General features: G+C 39.9%; 2 protein-coding genes and 1 non-coding gene across 3 annotated transcripts; 2 read left to right on the forward strand and 1 right to left on the reverse strand.

Annotated features, from left to right (window-relative positions):
* Positions 1 to 310: 310 nt before the first annotated feature.
* LOC121783112 lies at positions 311 to 413 on the reverse strand. Its single transcript, XR_006046530.1, has one exon. It is a non-coding gene; the product is annotated as a U6 spliceosomal RNA (small nuclear RNA).
* Positions 414 to 2,121: 1,708 nt separating this feature from the next.
* On the forward strand, positions 2,122 to 4,342 carry LOC121780927. The gene is made up of 5 exons (XM_042178584.1): positions 2,122 to 2,419; positions 2,504 to 2,569; positions 2,651 to 2,753; positions 3,411 to 3,511; positions 3,603 to 4,342. The coding sequence occupies exons 3-5, from the start codon at positions 2,656 to 2,658 to the stop codon at positions 4,136 to 4,138; spliced, it is 735 nt and encodes a 244-aa protein (XP_042034518.1). The 5' UTR covers positions 2,122 to 2,419; positions 2,504 to 2,569; positions 2,651 to 2,655; the 3' UTR covers positions 4,139 to 4,342.
* A 17,249-nt stretch (positions 4,343 to 21,591) lies between these two features.
* On the forward strand, positions 21,592 to 22,014 carry LOC121781317. The gene has a single exon (XM_042179061.1). It carries the CDS (start codon positions 21,592 to 21,594, stop codon positions 22,012 to 22,014), a length of 423 nt encoding a protein of 140 aa, XP_042034995.1.
* Positions 22,015 to 23,216: the final 1,202 nt, after the last annotated feature.

A 23,216-nucleotide genomic window follows, 5' to 3' on the forward strand; every position in this document is an offset into this window, starting at 1 on the left:
CACTAGGAAGCTCTTCATCCCAATTTGCATAGAAAACATCTCCAAAAAATTTCCATCCATTTTGATTTGTTGAGTTGGAAAGTATTGAGAGGTAGGAGTATTATGGCAGAATATGATTATTGATGTTGTGGTTGTACCATATATATTATAGCTATTCAATTTTGGTTCTAATAGAGTCCTTGTTTTTATTGATCTAATGATTCTTATGCAGACAATCAACATTTGAAGAGCATATCAAACTCTGAAAACAAAATCATCTAAACTTCTTTACCTTAATCAGTGAAACAGGAACACCAGAAAGTAGGAAACAAAAAAATTGGACCATTTCTCGATTTATGCGTGTCATCCTTGCGCAGGGGCCATGCTAATCTTCTCTGTATCGTTCCAATTTTATCGGATGTCCCCGAAGGGACAACACATGTAGCTTGCTGACGTTAAATAAAGACATAGGAAGCTCTTCATTTTTCCGATGTGGGAATTTGAATTAGAACCATAATTTGGGCCTTCAAAATTGGGGCTGGGCTTTGTTGAGTCCGCTGCCTACATTTAACCATCGGATTTTGTTTTCAAACAGAAATTAAAGTTATGAATATTGGGAATAAATAATGAGTTAAATAACATTTCCCAAGTGTTTGTGTTGAATTTAATGGTTTTCTATGAAGGATTACTTACATGTAAAACAGAACAGAAATTATACATTCAGAATTTTTTTATAAATATAATTAAAAATGATTAGAGTCTACTCAAAATAGTGATAATTCAAATAATAACTAGATTAATATTACTATATTAAAACTAGATCAAATAATCAACCCAAAAGATAACACAATCTCCTCGTACCAAATAATTGAATCGGCAAAATCCCAAATTGAATTGGAACAAAGGAAGGGAGAATAAATCGAGGATACCAATTCAATATGTATGTATTTATTTACATACGAGCATCTCCAATTATTAAACTAAACTCAAACTCATTTTAGTAGAGATGTCAATTTAGCCCGCAACCCGTGGGCTGGCCAGAATAGCCCGCCAAATTTATAGGGTTAGGGTTGAAAATTTTTAGCCCGATAAAATTACAGCCCGATTAGCCCGCACCCGATTAACCCGCAACCTGTTAGGGCCAGACCCGAAAACCCGATGGGCTGGCCCGGAAACCCGATAAATTTTATATTGTTCTATTTGTTTTACTCTAATTCGACACTTCATTGATTATTTTATAATATAGATTATTGAAAAAATAAATTTTCATTTTATATATTAAATATATAAATTATATATTAAGTTTTTATTAATATAATAATAGATAAATGAATTAGAAACTTCAATTTCACTAAAAATATATTTAAATTTCTAAACATGCTTTAAAATTTCTTGTTTATGTTTTATTTTGCATAAATCTCAAATATTAGTATTTGATCATGTTTATGTTTGAGTTTAAGCATATATCTCAAATTTATAATAATTAAATATTTTACATTTGATAAATATAACTAATTTTCACCATTATTTATTAGATTGATCGCATGTTAATTTTATCGATAGCAACCCGATTAACCCGATAGGCTAGCCCGAAACCCGAGCTTTTAGGGTTAGGGTTGAACTTTTATAACCCGAAAAAATAACAGTCCGATTAGCCGGCACCCGATTGACCCGCAACCCGAATAGGGTTGGCCCGAAACCCGGTGGGCTGGCCCGATTGACATCCCTACATTTTAGTGTAAATTTAAAAGTGGTTTTACTCCATCCATTTACACTAAACTCAAATCAAAAAAATATTCCCCACTCACTCACTTTTTATATTTTTCAATTATAGCTATATAGTTTACCTAAACTACAAACTAACCCCATGACACTTTGTCAATATCTTAAACTAAATTAAATAATAAAATTTATTAATTAATATAATAATATATGAAAAGGGTATTATTTATTGAATAAAAAAAATTAAACTTAGAAAATTTTAATACGTTAATATTCTATGAAAATTGTTTAACTAATAATGTTTGTTTAACTAAAAACACGTGTAATATTATATGGGCTAGCCCACTAACAATAACTAACCTAATATTAATAGAATTAATTAGGTTATTAAATCTTATTTCTTCCTCTTTCCATCGTCAGTCGTCTACATCTGCGTTTCTCTTCTGTAACTGTTAGATCATTCAAATGGAATTTGGCGTATCATTTGAAAAACAAAATCCCGCTCCTATTTCTTGGGAATGTCTCTTATCATCTAAGAAGCAGTTGCTTTCATGTTTGATGCTATTTGTCTCCTATTCTTCATCGCGTCTCAAGTTCTCTGCTGTGGCCACCAAATGTTCGACGGAAGTTCCGAGAGACAAATTTTGTGCAGAAACGGTCGATTCTTTACAGCCTGAATGTTTCTGCAAATGTCGGTGGCGAGCAGTGATCCATTTCGGTTAGTATTTTCTAAGATTCCTATCAAATTTTGAAAAAAAAATGAAATTTTGATTATGATGAACTCATAAAACTTGTTTTGCAGAACCTTGAATATCATTTTCATTGATTTCGAATCCGAATCTCTTCTCCACGGAAGATAAATTCCCAGGTAGTTTCTCGCATTATGAAGAATGATGGAGGAGGAAATAATCTCACTGTTTAGGACTAATCTATATTTTGTTTTCGGAAGGATCAATGGGGAATTCGGTTGGTTCGGTATTCTCTGGAGTTGGACATGTTGTTGGAAATATTTTCGGCCATCCTCTTGATTTCCTCTCTGGAAAAGCTTGCAAGTAATCAATCTCGTCTTACTCGAATTTCTTATATTTTAAACTCTCTTGAGCTTAACCGAAATCGGTTTACTGATTCTATGGCCTCAGTTTCACAATTTTGAAACCGTAACTACTGATTAACCGTCGAAACTGGTTCAAAACTGGGGGAAATCGTTGGAAATCAGCAAAAAGGCGCCGGTTTTGAACTGGGAGATGAAACGTTTTATACCAGTTCAAAACCGGAACCATGAATTCACTTGTTCGGCTGGTTATAGTTCTTCCCTTTCAATCTACGCTAGATTCTGCCAATTTCGAAGCCGAATCATTCCTTTTGTGAGCTACATTATGTCAAAATCCAGACCATACGAACCAAATTCAATCTACACTAGGTTCTGCCCAAGTTTCCGGTCCCAGATCAAAATTTGTCGAAGGAGTCAGTCAAGTATTCAGATTCGAACCCATATATTATTCAGTGACTTATTTATTAGTACCATTTTGGTAGCATCCATTAGTGTTTGGCTCGGTGTCTCTCAACATACCTGGTGCCTTTTGACCAGTCATGTCTAGATCCCACGAGGAATACGATAGTTTCTTGATCTAGGATGTTAAAATAGATGTACACTATTCTTGACTAAATAAATCAATCAAATCTCATTCTAAATTCAAATCTTCATGCAGCTCAGTATGTACACCAACATGGGATTTCATCTGTTACATCGAAAACTTCTGCGTGGCACAGTTGTTGAAGTTTGTGATGGTTGCAATCTTGGCCTACTTCGGTAATAACTGCCTAACTTTTCTTGATAAATCAGACATTTTCTTCCAACTAACAAAATTGATCTGTATATCATTCATTATATGCCTATGCAGTGCTCTTGTTCTTTTATTTATTGTTCAGCTTGGGAATCTGCCAATGCATTTGCCGCACGCTTTGTCGCATTATATGGTGCTTTTTCTCTAGCTATTTCTCAGCACTACACTGCTGTTGCTCCTACTTCTGCCTCAAGCTTCAATCTGTGAAGCAGAATCGGAGGAGGCGAGACGTTGAAGCACCAAGCAGTAGTAGTAGCAGCAGCAGTAGTAGAAGAAGTAGTAGTGTTGGAGAGGATGAAGGTGGAGAAATGTCGACATTTGGACCGCGTAGGAACATGGAGTGTAAGAGATCGGAGTTGAGCAAGAGGAAGAGGTACAAAGAGGAGCATTTGAAGAGATCTTTGAGGGCTAATTCTCATCGAGCTGGCGTTGAGGTTTCTGGGAATTCTCGTCGTTTGAGTAGGATGAAGAATGTTGATGATCATATTCGAGTGACTAAGAATTCGAAATTCGCCCGCAAGGTATCGAGGAATGGGGCTAGGCCTCGTCGCGGGAGACCTAGCCCTATGTTGGAAAGTAGAGTGACTGAGTAATGAGTCATGTTTTATGTATTCAGAATGTGTAGGGCTCTCGAGAATGCCGTGAATAGTTATTCTATGGAAGCAATGTTGGTCAATGGTATTATTGTTGTGATATGTGGAATTATTAGCTTGCATTAATTCATATTAAATTTCACATATCATCAAGTATAAACAATAAAAGATAACGAGAATGAAATTCTTTGTTATTTGAGAGTAGAATTGTTTCAATTTTTCCATAATCGTCATGCATGTGAAATCGGTAACAACGGTACTTGGTGATTTTTACGACTATATTTTAAAATTGTGGTAAAATTTGTGATTTTAGTGACCAATTTCTCGAAAAGAGATAAAAGAAAGGATAGTCAATTTATGAATATGAAGATTCAAATGTCGATATAAACCAAATTTCTAGTGTAACATCATATACGATTTCACCCAAACCAAAGTCCTTTGGACTTATCAATCTATTTTTTAAGTCGTTCATACATTAACGAGTCAATTGCCATCTTAACACAAGCATTTATCATATTCATAGTTACCACATGACTTTATAAATGTCACAATTATAAACAATCTTTTAAATTCAACTATTTATATTGCGTGCTAAAGTAGTATTTAATACTAATATTTTCACACGTGTGCATAGGCCTCGTGCATGTGACTAAAGCATAAGTCATCTAGAATTGAATTTGTCTGGTCTAAATTTATGGGATGTTTTGACCTTATCCTAAAATAAATTATTAGAAGCCAAGTGGCTGAGATTATCGAATTCACACACAAAAAGTGACATCTAGCTAAGACTCAAATAGTTTTGGGTAAGCTTGTAATTGCAACAAGATATGGCTAAGTACTAACCCTTTTAAGTCCATACAAAACTTTTTGTTTCTTTTATTGAATATATTATTTTACAAAAATTACTAGTAGCATGTAACTCAAAATATGATTTACAACACATATTAATGAAAAAATTTAAATAAATAAATACTCTGTATTATTTTCCTTTTGTGTTACATATATAATAAATATAAATAAATAAAGGCACTTGAAAGTAAAATAGGAACCGAACTACACTTGAAGCTTAAATATATCGTTGGATTTGATATGATATCACGTGAGATTCCAATTTATGAAAAATAGTGAAGAAACGAAATATTAGGGTAGAAATTGTATTCTTATTTCTTAATTGTAATTACATACTTTACATCCTCTTATAGGCTAAAACCTAATTTACATATGGAAAGATAATCAAGGAGATCCTATTCTATTTACAGAGAATGATCAATTAGAATAAATCACATTAATGCTGTGATTTCTTTCCAACACTCCCCCTCAAGTTAAATAGTGGGATTCCCAATACTTAACTTGTCCAATACTTCTCTGAATGACTTGGAGTTCACTGCCTTAGTCAGAATATCCGCCAACTGGTCTTCTGACTTAACAAATGGTAACTCAACAATTTTTCCTTCAATTTTCTCCTTGATGAAATGCCTATCTACCTCCACATGTTTGGTTCGGTCATGTTGAACTGGATTCTCGGATATGCTAATAGCCGCCTTATTATCACAGAACAGCTTGCACGGCTTGGATACGTCAAGATCAAGTTCTGTCATGAGTCTCTTCAGCCAAAGTATCTCGGTGAGACCACTCCTAATTCCTCGGAACTCTGCTTCAGCACTTAAAAGTGCCATCACTTTCTGTTTCTTGCTTCTCCAAGTGACAAGGTTTCCCCCAACAAAAGTAAAGTACCCGGCAGTGGATTTTCTGTCATTCGGGTTCCCTGCCCAATCTGCATCAGTAAAGCCACTGATATCCAAATGTCCATGTTTCTCAAACAATATTCCATATTCAGCGGTGCCCTTCAAGTATCGGACAATCCGTAGTGCAGCTTCCCAATGTTCTTCCTGTGGGGAATGCATAAACTGACTTACTACCCCCACTGCATATGATATATCTGGTCTTGTATGGGATAGATAGATAAGCTTCCCTACTAGTCTTTGATATATCCCCCTGTCTGTGAGTCTCGCTCCTTCGAGTATTTGTAGTCCATGATTCTGTATCATTGGAGTGTCGGCTGGCTTGCAATCTATCATTCCAACTTCAGCTAGAAGATCAAGGATGTACTTCCTTTGATTGATGAAGATCCCCCGTTCTGATCTCAAAACTTCAATTCCCAGAAAGTATTTCAGGAGGCCGAGGTCCTTCATCTCAAATTCTTTCAACAAATTCTTCCTTAGTTCCCTGATTTCTTCTTCATCATCTCCTGTGATGATCATGTCGTCAACATAGATGATAAGACACGTGATCTTCCCCTCTTTCTTCTTGATGAACAATGTGTGGTCTGAGTTGCTCTGCTCATAGTCATACTTTTTCATCACCTCAGTGAACCTACCAAACCAAGCCCTCGGAGACTGCTTCAATCCGTACAATGTCTTCTTAAGTTGACATACTTCCCCGGGCTGGAACTCCTCTGTAAATCCAGGGGGAGGAAGCATGAACACTGGCTTTGGCAGTTCGCCATACAGGAACGCGTTTGTAACATCGAACTGGTGGAGGGGCCAGTCCTTATTTGCCGCAATGGAGAAGATGACTCTCACTGTATTGATCTTAGCTACTGGTGAGAAGGTCTCTGCATAATCAACTCCATATGTCTGAGTGTAGACGTCACCACGGTTCCGGAACCGGCGGTTCACGGTTCGGAACCGCCGGTTCCGGTTCAATAAATTGATGAACCTGAACCGGCCCGGCCAAGGTGTGGCGGTTCCGGTTCGTGAACCGTGGAACCGCCGGTTCAAGTGAACCGTGGAACCGCCGGTGATTGGCCGGTTCCGGGCCGGTTCCTGGCCGGTTCGGCGGTTCGTTTTGATTTTTTTTTTTTTTTTTTTTGCATTTTGTAAATTGTAATTCAAGTTTAAAATGTAAAAAAACTTGCGTAAATAACATTAGAATGAAGCGATGTACAAATGTAATTTTATTGATACAAATTACAACTTCAAAATTACAAATTACAACTTTAAAATTACAAATTACAAGTTAAAATTTACAAATTACAACATAAAAATTAGAAATTACAACTTCAAAATTATAAATTACAAAAGACTTAAAGTCTTCATTACAATTTACAAAATTACATATTCGAAATAAAGGGGAGAAAAAAGAAATAAAGGAAAAGGACTTGAGCTCAACTTAAATTTAAACTTAAATTTAAAATTTAAGTTGAAATATAAGTTGAGTTGCCTACGTATCCTCAATGCTCAATTGCATTTTGGAATCAAAGTCCACGTAGTTCTCTTACCTTGCTTACCTATTTGGCTTGATCGGAAGTATTGGCGCCTACTCTTCTTCGTCGGGGAAGTAGTCTTGGTCGGGTTGTACTACTAGTTTGTCCCAATCCGGTTCTTGGTCTCTAATTTCGGCGGAGCACCAATCATCAAGTAACATGGTGGCTTCCATGTTTTGTCCGGTGAGCCTACTTCTTCGGTCGTCCAAGACGTTGCCTCCAACACTAAAGGCGGACTCGACGGCGACAGTGGAAGCCGGAACCGAAAAGATCTCCTTGGCCATTGATGCAAGGATGGGAAAATCTTTCTCGTGTGAAGACCACCAATCTAGGACGTCGATTTGTTGGGGAACGGGACCTCCTTCTTCCTCATTGAATGAAAAGTGTGAGTCTAAATATAAATCTAACTCACTTACCGAATGTGCCGTCCTTCCTCCGCTGCTGAAGGCGTATAGGTCCGCCAATTGGGATTGGGTGTCGGGGTCATCAACTTGGAAGAAGCCAAAGTTCTGTGTTTGACGGGGGGGTCTAGGTCGAACTTGGTGGGTAGTGTTGTACTTGACTTCGTAATCGTGAAAGAGAGACCGCAAGTCGAACTCAAAATTTCTTTGGAGGCTTGGGAGGTGGGGGAGGTTTATTTGGAATGTTTGGGCAAGGTTTATGTAGTTGTCGTCGTCGTCAGTTTGCAAAGCTCGGAGTGGTTCAAGATCAATAGAAGCTAAACTGTTGTAATAAAATTCTAAAATTTTGAAAGTACCAACTAGTTTCCACTTTGGATCCAAAACTTTGGCAAGCAAAAAAACTGTTGGGATCTCATTGAAATACTTGAGCCATTTTTCAACCATGTAATATAAAACACACATAAGCTCAAGATTGTTTGCGGAATTTTTCATTGCAGTTTTAAAACCAAGTGATATGATCATGCAATGTTCTAAAACACGAACGGATGTGCAATAATACACACCCGATAACTCCATAGTTGCACTTCGAAAATTTTTGAATAATTTAAATAAACTCAGGCTTTGTTCCCAACAAGAAGATGTTAGATATAAATCATCAACAGGGTAAGTTCTATAAAAATCAACTAAATAGTCTATATGCTCCATTGTAGATTGCAACATGTCATATGTAGAGTTCCATCTAGTAGAAACGTCTAAAGTAAACTTTGTGTACCTTATTTTCTTCGAGTGGCAATACTTCTTCCACGCCTTGCCAATTTGAGGCTTCCAGTGGATCAAGGATACAGCTGTAGTAATAGGTTGAATATGTCTTTGCCATAAAGACAAAGCATCTTGTACACATAAGTTTAAAATATGACAAATACATCGTTGATGAAAATACTTACCACTTATCACCGGGGAGCAAGCCGCAATTAAATCGGATATACTTGCGGTGTTGGCGGTTGCGTTATCAAAATCAACCGAAAATATCTTGTTGCATAACTCATACTCATTCAAAACTTGAATAATTAAAGAAGCAATTGCTTGTGCGGTGTGTGGGGAAGGAAATTGTCTAAAACCAATCAAACGTTTATTTAAAGACCAACTATTGTCTATAAAATGACAAGAAATACCCATGTAAGAATTTCGTTGGAAAGAATCCGTCCACACATCGGAGCAAATATTAACTTTGTGCCCCAAGGTGGATAGACTCTTTGCAATTTCCATTTTTTTTTCAAAATACTGCCGGTTGTTAGATCTTTGAGCAGTAGAGGGGGGAATTCTTTTTGCAGCAACATTAAAAGCTTGTTGCATAGTCATTTCATATTTTCTGTCATTAAAAAAATTGAACGGCAAATGTTTCATTGCCGCCCATCTTACCATGGTATCGGTAGTATTTTTGGGATCGTATTTAAATAGTGGCGTACCTGTTTGAGACGATGAGCCGGCGGGGAAGTTGATTTGGGTTTGGGATCTAGAATGCCCAAATTCCACGGGGTGTTTTGCCTTCAAATGGCGTGTGAGAGTACCATATCCCCCACCGATTACAAATGGATAGACTTTATCGCAATAGTTGCAATAAGCTTTGAACTCGCCTGTCTCCACGGTAGTGGTCGAATCATCAGGATTAGAAATTACCACCGGGACCTTCTTGTAATGTTTGGTGAAGATGTCGGATTTCAACTTTGGAGGCATCTTCTTCTTTTGTCTCCCGGAAGGAGGAGGAGCTTCGGCCTCCTCGTCATTTTCGCCAACTTGGCCGGCGCTAGAAGGTGGGAATTGATGCGATCCATCGTCGCCTTCGTCCGATGATAGATTCACATCATATTCGAAACGCGAATCCGAATGTGGCTCTTCGTCGCCGAGGGTGGCAAGTAACAAGGCCGCATTTCGATCTTCTTCCTCCTACGAGAATTATACACATTAAAACATATTATATAACATATTAAAGCATATTAAAACTTACTAAAACATATTAAAACATATAAAACTTACTAAAACATATTAAAACTTACTAAAACATATTAAAACATATTAACATATTAAAACTTACTAAAACATATTAAAACTTATAACATATAAATCAAAGGAAGGACCACGCTGAGGCATTCCACAATAGGCCATCTTGCACAAGGATATAAGAAAAGGCGGTAGTCCGCACATAATCTTTTTCCGAGCAAGTATACCAAATGGTGCTCTCAAATTAAAGACTTATCATATAACATATTAAAACATATTAAAACTTACTAACATATTAAAACTTATATCATATAACATAATAAAACATATTAAAAAACTACTAACATATTAAAACTTATTATAACATATTAACATAGTAAAACATTTAATTTAGAAGTTTAGAACTTACTTGTAATCGAAGAGCGGCTCGCCTTCCCACCTCCTCCGCAACTTGTGCTCTAGAAGGGGCACGACGACGACGAGAGTCACTTTGATCTTGGGCAATTCCCTTGCCCCGATCACCACCACGACGAGATGAAGACATGATATTATGGAAATTGGAAGTAGAGAATAGAGAGTAGTGTTTATGTGATATTAACGTAAACAAGAACAACGTGAGTAAATTATGAGCGCAAATAACGTAAACAACTTGAGAGAAAGAGGATGGAGAATAGAGAAATTGAGATTGAGAGAGAAATTCTTATCAACACAAGAATGGGGTAAGTAGAAAATGAAGATGAGGGGGTATTTATAGGGGAAAAATGTGATTAAAAAAAGAAAAAAAAAAGAAAAAATTTCAAATTTTTGAAATCCGGCGGAACCGCCGGTTTACCGCCGGAACCGCCGGTTTACCGCCGGAACCGCCGGTTTACTCGTTGAACCGCCGGTTTTTGGTCCGAAACCGCCGGTTTCGTCAACGGTTTTCTGACAAAAACCGGCGGTTTCTGACCCGGTTTCTGAAAAGGCTACGTCTAGGCCGGTGGTAGCCTGAAAAGGTGTCGGAACCGGCGAACCGCCGGTTCGGAACCGCCGGTTCCGGTGAAAACCGGCGGTTCGGAACCGCCGGTTACGGTTCGCAAATTTCATGAACCTGAACCGGCCCGTCGGAACCGCCGGTTCCGGTCACGGTTCGGAACCGCCGCCGACGGTTCCGGTTCCGGTTCGGAACCGCCGGTGACGGTTCCGGGCCGGTTCAGCCGGGCCGGTTCGGTTTGGTGATGTCTATCTGAGTGTATCCTTTTGCTACAAGTCGTGCTTTGTACCTTTCAATTGACCCATCTGGTCTTCGTTTGATTGTAAACACCCATCTACATCCAACTGCTTTGACTCCTTTTGGTAGTTCTCCTTTCACCCAAGTGTTACTCTTCATCAATGCTCTCATTTCGGTGAACATGGCTTCCTTCCAGTGTTTATGCTTCATTGCTTCTTCTGCGGTCTGTGGGATTTCCTCTTCCTCATAGAGTGCTGCCGCGAAAGCTCGAGCCATCTTAGACAGATTTCCCTGTACGAAGTTTGCTACTCCATATCTGCTCTTTGCACCAATCTTCTCGGGGGAGTACCTCTTTGGGGGAACGCCTCGAGTGCTCCTAGGTGGAAGAATGTATCTCCCAGTATCACTATCCACAGTGTTATCCACATCTTCTGTATTGTTAGTGACAATTGTAGTAATCTCCTCAGTCTCAGGTTCGGGATTTACCTCGGATATTCTTGGAGGAGGATCAGGAAGCGATGGCTGAGGGGACTCTTGTAGCGAGGCATGCTCGGCGGTAGTGACGACTGCCTCTGTTTGATCCTCAATCGAAGGACTTGGAGGTAGCACAAATGGAAGAGGGGGGGGAGAGATATTCAGAGAGACGCTCTTTCGTACGTATGCACAGAAATTGATAAATGCAAGCGCTCGGTCAAGACACCATGCTTCTTAAGTCCACTGGAGCACAGGGTCCAGGAACTCAAGAGAACATACAGTGCTTTAGTCGTTGGACACTCTCAACTCCCCTTTCAAAAAATAATATAAATCCCTCAACCCGAATACTATGAATTAGTATAGGGAAGTGGGGTCGATCCCACAGAGATGGACTCGCAAAGTAGTGCTCAGAGGCGTTGGACAAACAAATGGCTGCTGCCACGCAAAAGGGTTGAGAATTTTAAACTAACTCTAGACCTAGGCAGGAAATGTAAATGCTAGACCTAGGACATGTTAACTTGTAAATTCAGACTTCGACAGCAAGAAACATAACCACTTCCTGGACAGTGTAAACAACTACCTAATCTAGCTAAACAGAATATAACTGAAAGTGGGGACCATCATTCAAAAAGTGGCAAGTACAGAAAGGACTGCAGACAACAAACTTTGACGCTAGCTCGTAGCACAATGCATCCTCTCAGCTGGATTAAACTTGCAGATGAACAAAACAGAACACAAAGCGAGATTCGAACAGAATATAAAAATTTGCTCGTCGGAAACTTGCCACAAAATGGAAACACATCAGATCTGCGTACACTAGACGGAATGAAAGAAAAACACGTAAACTAGGCATAAAAATCAGATCGAAACTACTTCAGATTCACGCCAGAATACTTGATCCACTCCGGATCCAAGACATCCGAACTCAACAACAAACAAATTCAGCAGATCAAACACGGATTCCTCTACAATCCAACTTCAATCTCCCAGATCTGACCATTAACCTGCAATGACTCAAAAACAGCTGCGAAACGCATCCAACTCAGACAATTTAAAACACCAAAATCTCAACAACGAAACAATCAAACTAGAAATCAACACAATTGCCATAACAGAAAATCAAACTTGCATTAAAACCAGAGATTCTTCGGTAAAAACAGCGAACCGAGCTTCGAACAACGAAGCTCGGCAGAGTAAGTAAAATCCGGAAAGAGAAATTGTTTCTTCGCCCCAAATAAGAGCGGTGTTACACACTATCGAAAGCTAAGATGAAACCCCGGACGTGTGAACTGAAATCTCCGCAAATTAGTACCAAGTGTGTGTATGGAAAAATGAACTAAGCAACAGGCTGTGGTGAGGTCTCCACCGAGAAGATCCCTCCAGCTTGCATGCTTCTTCCTTTTATAGATGCGGACATAGCCCTCGAGTCTTCGTAGAAATCCCTATTCTACCCTTCAACTCTAGAACTTCCTCCGTCGAGCAATTCTCTTCATAATCGTTCACTAAATCGCCATTTCCTCGACCCTGTGATTTTTTGGTCTTCTTTCCTGGATCTGGCGAATTCCTTCACACACCTGGCTTAAAACGTGCGTTAGCCCCAATAAAATCACGAATTAAGTCCCTAGACCCATGCATGAAATTAGCCTTATCAACAAACCAACTTAGACAGTCCCTGTGATTAATTTCAGGATTTTGCTCCCCCTGACTGCTAAGGTGGTGCGGGTAGAAAAATTCGGTTTCCAGGAAATCGCAGTTTATGGTAGTGACAATTTTCTTAGTGGAGGGGTCAAAGCATCTGTACCCTTTCTGGTTTATCCCATACCCAACAAAGACGCATTTGGTCGCACAAGGGGAGAATTTGGTTCTCTCGTGTTTAGGAATGTGGACATAAACTGTACATCCGAAAACTTTGGGTGTCATGCTAAGGGATTCAGGTATTTTGGCTTGGGTGGAGAGAATATCGAGGGGAGTTCTTTTGTGTAGGATTTTTGTTGGCAATCTGTTGATAAGGTAGACGGAGGTTGCTATAGCTTCAGGCCAAAGAAAGGTTGGGACTTTCGATTCAATCATGAGGGCACGGGTAACCTCTAGGATAGTACGGTTTTTTCTCTCTGCTACCCTGTTTTGTTCTGGTGTATAGGCATAGGATGTTTGGTGAACAAGACCTTTCTTTCTAAAAAATTCAGACATAGTGGTGTTAACGAATTCCCGCCCATTATCGGAGCGAAGGATTTTTATGGTGGTTTGGAATTGAGTTTGAATCATATGAAAGAAGAGGATAAATTTATCGGTCACCTCAGATTTGTGTTTTAAAAAATAAATCCACGTCATCCTAGTGCAATCATCAATAAAGGTAACAAAATATTTGTAACCATTTCCCCCAATAACAGGTGCAGGACCCCAAACATCAGCATGCACTAAATCAAACATAAATTTCATACGAGTATCCGAGGGTTTGAAAGATCGTCTGTGGCTCTTGGCCAAAACACATGTCTCACAGGAAAAGTTCTTAGGAAGTGCAAAATCAGGAAACAAAAGTTTAAAATAACCAGGGGAGGGATGTCCTAGTCTTCTGTGCCACAGCCAAGCCTCTTCTTCCATGGATCCGTGAGCCAGCATTGCACTACCATGTTGAGCTACCCCATCCACATAGTAGAGTCCTTGGTTCTCAGTGCCACGCCCAACGATCTTCCTCATCCGAATATCCTGCAAAATGCAAAAACTCGGATGCATTAGGAGTGTACAGTTCAATTCTCTTGTCACATGACTTACAGACATCAATCTCTGGGATAAACTTGGAACAAATAAGCAGTTTGACAATCGAAGATTCGGCGAGATCTCAATAGTTCCAGTCCCTACCACTGTAATTAATTCCCCATTTGCAGTCCGAATAAAAGTTTTTGTGATTTCCCCAAATTCAATAAAATCAGCTCTTTCCGGAGTCATAGTATCTGTGGCTCCGCAATAAAAAATCCATCCCTTTCTATTTATTCTATCACCATTTTGCACATTAAATGCAGCGGAAATATTTATCAGAGGTGCAAAACGATTCTCGATCCTAACCATATCATTTTCTGGGGCTGATTTGGTATTAGCAATTTTCGGGGGTCTACTAGCAATTTTCGGGGGTCTAATAGCAAATTTTAACAAATCAGGGGGGTTATTTCGAAAATGAGGTGTCTGATCTAATTTAGGCAAACATGGAGGGCTCAATTGCAAAAAAAAAGAAAGTGTTAGGGTTTGGTGGGTAACCAAACCCTTTACCTCCATTATTCACGCCTCCTCTCCAATTTGCGTCGCCTGCTCCGGTTCTTTCCACAAAATTACCGACTCGGATTCCACCGCCTCCGTCGCCGCCGGTGTGACTGCCGCTACCTCCAGCATTGGCGTCGGGAAGACGGGTGTTATTGACCCCGTCGCTGATCGATCCTCCTCGTTGAGCGATTTGGGCGTTTTGCCTTTGCTCTGTTTCTGCGATGTTAGCGGCGGCGAATCTCGCCTGAGCCCGCGCTCTCTGCCTCTCGTCCCACCATTCCGGGTATCCCACCTGTAGAAAGCAGCTCTCCCTTGTGTGTTTGTTTTTCCCACAGTGGGAGCACCAAAGTTTGCTCTTGTCTCGGTCCTGTTTTGCTCCGGTCTGGTGGCTGGTTCCCCCGGCAGGTGGCGGTCGCGGTCCGTTCCGGTTGTTCGGTCGGTCTCTTTGCGCTCCAAATCCGTAACCGATCTCCCCCGATGATGCATCGGCGCTTCCCGCGCTAGAGGGGTCTCCGGCGATTGAAGGGGACGCCGTTGGCATGATCCTCTGTCGAGCCGCCTCCCTCTTCACAATCCCGTAGGCCTCTTCGACTGAGGGGTACGGCTCCAGCTTGAGTATGTCACGCCGAATCCCATCGAACTCAACATTTAGTTCGGTGAGAAATTTGATTAGCCTCTTTTCACTTGAGAACTGTCGGAATTCCCTAACTCCTTTATCACAGCATGTTATTGGTGATTTCTGGGTTCTGTCGACACTGACCCACAAACCGTGGATTCGAAGGTAATAAGTTTCGAGATCCATATCTCCCTGTCTAATTGAGATTACCTTGTCTTCCAGGTCGTATATCAGGTACGGGTCATCCTTGCTCTCGTAGGTGACCTGTAAATTGTCCCACAATGCCTTAGATGTCAGATGATGGGCAAAATCCGCGAGAATATCGGTTTCGATATTGTCGACGATCCATGAGAAAACCACGAGATCAGTTTCCTCCCACTCGCGGTATCCCTTGCTATCCGGTTCGGGTGGTTCGTCGGTGATGTGGGAGTATCCCCGTCGACTCCCTATCGCGACTTTCATTAGTCGTGACCACAACGGGTAGTTCTTCCCGTTCAATTTGAATGCCACGGTAACATTCCTGGTCGTTCTCAATCTGGATTCGGTTGTTGGTTTCTCCTCTTCTGAGTCTGACATATTTGTGTATAGGGTAAGGATTGGTACTGTGTTTGATTTTGGTTTCTTGGTCGAGAATTGGTTAGGCTATGATGAAAGGTTTCTGAGCCAGAATCTCTCCTGCTCTGATACCATGAAGAAACGAAATATTATGGTAGAAATTGTATTCTTATTTCTTAATTGTAATTACAGACTTTACATCCTCTTATAGGCTAAAACCTAATTTATATATGGAAAGATAATCAAGGAGATCATATTCTATTTACAGAGAATGATCAATTAGAATAAATCACATTAATGCTGTGATTTCTTTCCAACAAATAGAATAAATCACAAGATTTTTAAAATAATTTTGTTTATATCAGTATATGATATATTATTTGGTTTTATCATTTCGTCCATACATATCTTGTTAATCTATAAAATTATTAAGAAGTGATTTTAGACTTAACAAATAAGAATCTTGAAATTAAGATGACGGCTATAAAGTCCAAACGTGGCAATTATATATCTCAATCACAATGACTTTAATGTAAATGAGGTGATCAAAAGGGTAATAAAATAAAGTAGGGGTGAAGTCATCATATACCCATCCATATCCTTAAGCCATTGTTAATTACTAATTATAATTATTATACTATGTCTAGTGGGATGATGATTATGATCTTGCCCACCGTTCATACTTGTCAACACATGATTAAATTTTATTTATTATCTATTGGTTGAGTTATTACACTATTGGTAATTATTGATAGTTATTTAATTTCAGTTGAAAAGTTGCGGCTGCTTTATGAGAATCAAGAATCATGTGAGTCCCCAATAATGACAAAATAGGCTACCTGGAATTTTAGAAAAATACTAAAAAGTTTATCTACAAAAAAATATTTTAAAATAGTTTATAACTGTATTAAACAATATACAAACTTTTAGGCATTTTGCAGCTTTAACATGGTTTTTAAACGTGACCAGAGATTGAACAAAAGAAATTCGTGGTGTTGTTAGAAATTAATTAAAAAACAGTGTTGGACCGAAAAGTAAGTAAATTTTTTTAACATAGCCTTTGTTTAAGAATAGTGAATTACAAAAACGATATCTGGACAATATAAGATAATATTTAAGATATTTAATAAAATTAAATTGCATTTGAGATATCTACACAACATTTAAATTCACATCTTATATCTCATTTGGCCCTTTCTAGCTTCAAGGGTACATTTCGGGTATTTATGATTTCTATATCTCCTTTTTTCTATTTTAATTATTTCTTCTTTATTTAATTTAGCTCTCTTAAAATTATTAGTTATACTTCACAGGTAATTAATAGTTAAAACACCAAATAAAAATATAAAACTGAAGAAATATTAATTTCAAGTTATATTAATGTTTATATACTAATTCAATTAAATAAAGGGCAAAAGTATCCAAAAATAATGAAAAAGTAGCTAAAGTGAATTAGAATATTATTCAAATATCTCAAATGTAGTTTATTTTCACAAGATACCTTAAATATGCATCATATATTATAGATATCATTTTTATAGTTCACTCATATTTGTACTATATTTCCACATTCAGTTTTTTATTTTATTATTATAATTTATCGGTAGGTGAACAATCAGATTATAACTGAATGTGTGTTGAAATGATATATATCAATGACGTGGAAATTACAGTATAAAACAATAATGTAAAAGAAGAATTAAACTGTGATTGGACTTGATACAAGGATAAGTTAACATACTTATTCTCGTGTAGATAATATGTTTTGCAGTGTCCAACCTTAAATAAATTAGAAGATTCACTGACAATCACGCCGCCGTCCCTAGCACTCTAGGGTTTCTCCACCGTCTTATCTCTTGGTAAGAGTGTCCACAGTGGGGGAGCCGCGGCCCGCGGCTCGGTGCGCGGCCCCCCATTACAGAGAGCCGAGAGACGGGGCGCAGGGCCGAGAGCCGAGGGTGAGCCGCGGCCATCCACTGCAACGGGCCGCGGAATTTTTTTTTTTTTTAATTTTCGAAAATTATTTTATAAAGAATAAAGCTATGCGGCCACATTATGGCCAGCTATAAATTAATTAAATAACAAAAAAAATTGATTTTTTTTAAAATTTTTGGTTTAATATTACTTGATTTTACTTTTATATCATGTTCATTATATGTTCCTCAACATGTTAGTGTTGCTCTTTCGTAGTTTTTGCTCAACTTATTACTACTGTCATTTCTTGATTGTTGCTCAACGTATACAGTGATTCGTGATATTAATGTGTTTTACGTAATGGAATTCAAAGATAAGTATCAACTCACAAGTCCATTCACACACATATAAGTTTATATCGGTAATTCTAATTTTTTTATACATGTAAATGGACTAAATTAACTCTTTATGGCCGGCCACATTATGACCATTTAGCATCACTCTTTTATAAAACACTACACTTCCATTCCATTTTTCCAACTCCATTTTACTTCCATTTTCCTCCAATCTTTCCTTCCAATTTCAATTCAACCTTGGAACTATGGATTCCGACGATGAACAATTCCAACAAGCGGTAGATCTGGAGTTCCAAAACCTTGTTGCAGCGGTGCAACGTGAAGCCGACGAGGCGGAAGATGCGGCGGCTGAGGCGGCGGCGGCGGTGGCAGTCCCTCGGCCATTTCATCATCGGCGATTTTTAGACTGTGATCATGCCGGGGCTGGCCGCCGGTTGATGGAAGACTACTTCAAAGAGAACGCCCGTTATCCGGTAGAAATTTTCCGTCGGCGATTCAGAATGTCGCAACGTCTCTTCGTCCATATAGCGACGTGTTTGGAGCAGCGGTTCAGGTGCTTCAACTTGCGATATGATGCCACCGGCCGACCCGGCTTGTCGACATACCAGAAGTGTACGATGGCAATCAGACAGCTTGCATATGCCGGGCCCGCTGACATGTTCGACGAATACCTACAGATGGACGAAACAACTGCCCTACAGACATTGAGGCAGTTTTGCAGGGGCATTAAGGATATCTTCAAAGGGGAGTATCTACGGAAGCCATCGGCTGATGATTGCCAACGTCTGATGGATATGCACGGGATTGTACATCATTTTCCAGGGATGTTGGGGAGCATCGATTGCATGCACTGGGAGTGGAGGAACTGCCCGGTGGCTTGGAATGGGCAATTCACTTCTGGTTTCAAAGGCCGACATCCCACGATGATTCTTGAAGCAATTGTTGATTACCACTTGCGAATCTGGCAAACGTATTTTGGGGTCGCTGGATCGAACAACGACATCAACGTTCTACGATCGTCCCACCTGTTCAATGACGAGAGTCGGGGTGAGGGTCCGCAAGTTAGATTCATGGCCAACGGCACTCAGTACAACATGGGGTACTATTTGGCCGATGGGATATACCCTCGCTGGCCCGTGTTTATGAAGACGATCCGACAACCCGTTGGGCTCTGCAAACCTACTTCGCGAAAAAATAAGAGGGTGCCAGGAAGGATGTTGAGCGAGCTTTTGGTGTACTCCAAGCGTGATGGGCAATTACACGGTGCCCGGCTCGACAATGGCACGAAAATGATGTCGCAGACATCATGACTGCATGTATCATATTGCACAATATAATAATAGATGACGAAGGATTTGCTGCAGACCGATGGACACCAGAAGATGGTGCTAGTTCGAGCTCGGGTACTGCCATGGAGCCCCTGCAGATGGGTGTACCACGTAGTAATGAATACTTGATCCAGCGGTACACCGATATGCGGAGCCAAATATCGCTTTCATCACTGCAGGCTGATATGGTTGAAGAGGTCTGGAACCGTAGAAGGAGCGCCGCAGAGTGATTTGGGTTTTGGGTTTCCGGGTTGTTGTTTTTAAACTAGGTCACTTTCGTCGTATAATTTTTCTACTTTAATATAATACAACGAAATTATTGTAACATTTTTTTAGGTTGTGAATTTTTTTTGTTTACAATCCAAATTATTTTATTTTAATTAAATTTATAAATATCATAAATTTAAAGACTAATAAAATTTATTAGACATAAATTAAAAAATATTATTAAAAAAGCAAACAAATTAATTTTGTTTTTTGGAGAGGGCCACATTTCGTGGCCCTATTATTTTTATTCATTTTACCATTGTAAAGGCCACAAGAGAACCACAAATGGTGGTCGGGCCACATTTGGTGGCCTTCAAGGGCCACCATTGTGGACACTCTAAGGGTGTCCACAATGGTGGCCCTTGAAGGCCACCAAATGTGGCCCGGCCACCATTCGTGGCTCTCATGTAGCCCTCCGCAATGGTAAAGTAACAAAATTAACAAGGGCTACCAAATGTGGCCCTCTATAAAAAAAAAATTAATTTGTTTTCTTTTTTTATTGTTATTTTTAATTTAACTATGTTAAATTTTAGTAGACTAATAATTTGGGAAATAAACATAATTTAATAAAGTTATGAATTAGAGTCAAATTTTCGTCGTACTATTGATAGGGGAAAATTCTACAACGAAAATTTTTAAAAACCACAACATAAAAAGATAAAAAACGCCACCGCTTCCTACTCGGTGGCATCATCGGAATCCGGCACATCTTCTTCGGTCGGTAGTCACCGAACCCCGATGGTTGGCGAACTATGTTCCTCTGCTGGGATGACTGGCCCGGGAATTGGGGCGATTGCGGACTCCACATCTGATTGGGGAAGTTGCCGTATCCCGAGTCTCCGTACCCCAGGGAATCACCATCTCCACCTTGCATTTTTTTGTAGGGATTGGAAGTGTAATGAAGGGATTGGAAGTATAGAAAGAAGTGAAAAAATGGAAATGGAAGTTCATATTTATAAAATAATTTTGAAATTAAAAAAAAAATCGGCGGCCCAGCCGCGAAACGCGGCCTGCTGCAGTGGAGGGCCGCGGCTCGCCCTCAGCTTTCGGCCCTGCGCCCCGCCTCTCTGCTCTCTGCAATGGGGGGCCGCGCACCGAGCCGCGGGTCGCGGTTCCCCCATTGTGGACACTTTAAGTTTCTAATGAGGCGCATCAGGCCGGTAGTCGTGTCATCGTTCTAAGAGGTGAGGAAGACACAACACGGAAGAATGGGGACGATGGTCAAATAAAATCAAATCAAATTACTAATCCTTTGTTTTATAATGAAAATGAGGATATTGAGATGATTTCTGCTGTGGATGCTAAGCGAAAGAGGGTGGAAAAAGATGTTGTCCTAAAGCCAATCGACCTAAATAGGGAGAGCAATGAAAGTAACGGTGCAGTAGTTTCGAAAAATGAATTATCGGCGGGTCCTGGGGTTCAGGCCCACCGGTCCCAATGAGTACGTTAAGCTGGAACTATAGGGGGCTTGGCAACCTAGCGACAGTTCGTGAACTTAAGGACATTGTCCTTTCTAAGAAGCCAAATTTTGTCTTTTTAATGGAGACAAAAATTGATAGAGGTCGTGTGGAAATCGTGAAAGCGCAAATTGGTTATGAAGGTGGCTTGATTGTTGATAGTGTGGGTGTTGGTGGAGGCTTGGCGATGCTCTGGAGAAAGAATGATACAGCCACAGTTCTAAGTTATTCGAGAAATTTTATCGACATTACAGTTAAACTTGAAGGTGAAGAGCTTTGGCGCCTTACTGGTTTCTAAGGTTTCCAGAGGCATCTCGACGTAGAGACTCTTCGAATTTGATCCGAAGGTTAAAGGATATGTCGAGGCTTCCATGGGTGTGCCTAAGGGACTTTAATGATCTCCTATCGCCTGTTGAGAAAAGAGGAAGGAGGGAAATCTACTTGCCCAAATGTGAAGGCTTTCGACATGCGCTTGATTATGGTGAACTGATAGGTATTGAGAGTCGGGGATACCCGTTTACATGGGAAAGAGGTCGGGGCACAGATAATTGGGTTGAGGAGAAACTCGACAGGGCGGTGGCGTGTCCGAACTGGAGGAGGGGGCATTGTCTTGCTATTGTTGAGCATTTAGTCACAGCTACATCAGATCATATTCCGATCCTCTTACATCCGAGCTCGCAGGTACATGTGGTGAAGGTTAAACCTTTCCGTTTTGAGAATTTATGGATTCGTGAAAGAGAATGTAAGGAAATAGTGGAAATGCCTGGAACTCTATGCTAAACAACCAAATCATGGGGAAAATTAATACTTGTGGCCGTGCACTTCAAATTTGGGGAGAGTCCTTATCAAAGTAGTTTCATGAGAAGATCAAGGAGAGTAAGAGACAATGTCAGCCCTAAGAGGGAGACGTGATGTGGAGGGGAGAAGACTGTTTGTGGAGGCTCAGCTGTTATACTCAAATACTCTTGCAAGACAAGAAACCTTCTGGAGGCAAAGGGCAAAACAACATTGGCTTCGGGATGGTGACCGCAATTCTAAATTTTTTCATGCAAGGGCATCTGCTAGAAAAAAAAAAGAAAAATTCCATATCCCAGTTGAAACATGACAATGGTGTATGGAAATCTTGGGAAGACGGCTTGGGAGTAGTAATTTCTGATTATTTCTCCAATTTATTTAGTGCCCGACCGGTGAGGTGTGAGTCAGTGGTCGATGCGGCAGTTGGTTGGGTGGCTCCATCAGATAATGAATTGCTAACTGAGAGGGTAACTGAGGTCGAGATCAAGCAGACGGTTTTCTCTATGCACCCGGACAAGGCTCCAGGACCCGATGGAATGAATCCAGGTTTTTTCCAGAATTTTTGGCATATTATTGGTAGAGATGTTGTTGGATCTTGTGTTCAAATCCTTAACTCTGAATCTTTACCCAGCGATATTAATGATACATTTGTCACGTTGATTCCAAAAAAGGGAAGGCCGGAGACCATAGCAGATTATAGGCCTATTGCGTTATGTAATGTCCTATACAAGATAATTTCGAAGGTATTGGCTAATCGGCTGAAAAAGATCCTTGACAAAGTGGTCTTAGATTCACAAAGTGCTTTCATTCCAGGGAGGTTAATTACGGATAATGCTCTTATTGCTTTTGAATCAATGCACTGGATGCGTAGGAAATCAAATGGTGAGATGGGTTGTGCGGCTCTTAAGCTTGATATGAGGAAGGCGTATGATCGTATTGAATGGAGGTTCTTACAGCAGATGCTTTGCCGTATGGGTTTCAATGATCGTTTTATTCGGTGGATAACGATGTGTGTGTCATCTGTGAAATATTTTGTGGTGAATAACAATAACAAAGTGGGCCCAATCACAGTGAGTCGAGGCCTAAGGCAAGGGGACCCTTTATCCCCCTATCTGTTCATCCTATGTGCGGAAGGCTTCTCGGCTATACTTAGGAGGGAGGAGAGGTTGGGGCGATTGCATGGGTGT

The sequence above is a fragment of the Salvia splendens genome, chromosome 20, assembly GCF_004379255.2.
Source record: "Salvia splendens isolate huo1 chromosome 20, SspV2, whole genome shotgun sequence".
Taxonomy (NCBI): Eukaryota; Viridiplantae; Streptophyta; class Magnoliopsida; order Lamiales; family Lamiaceae; genus Salvia; species Salvia splendens.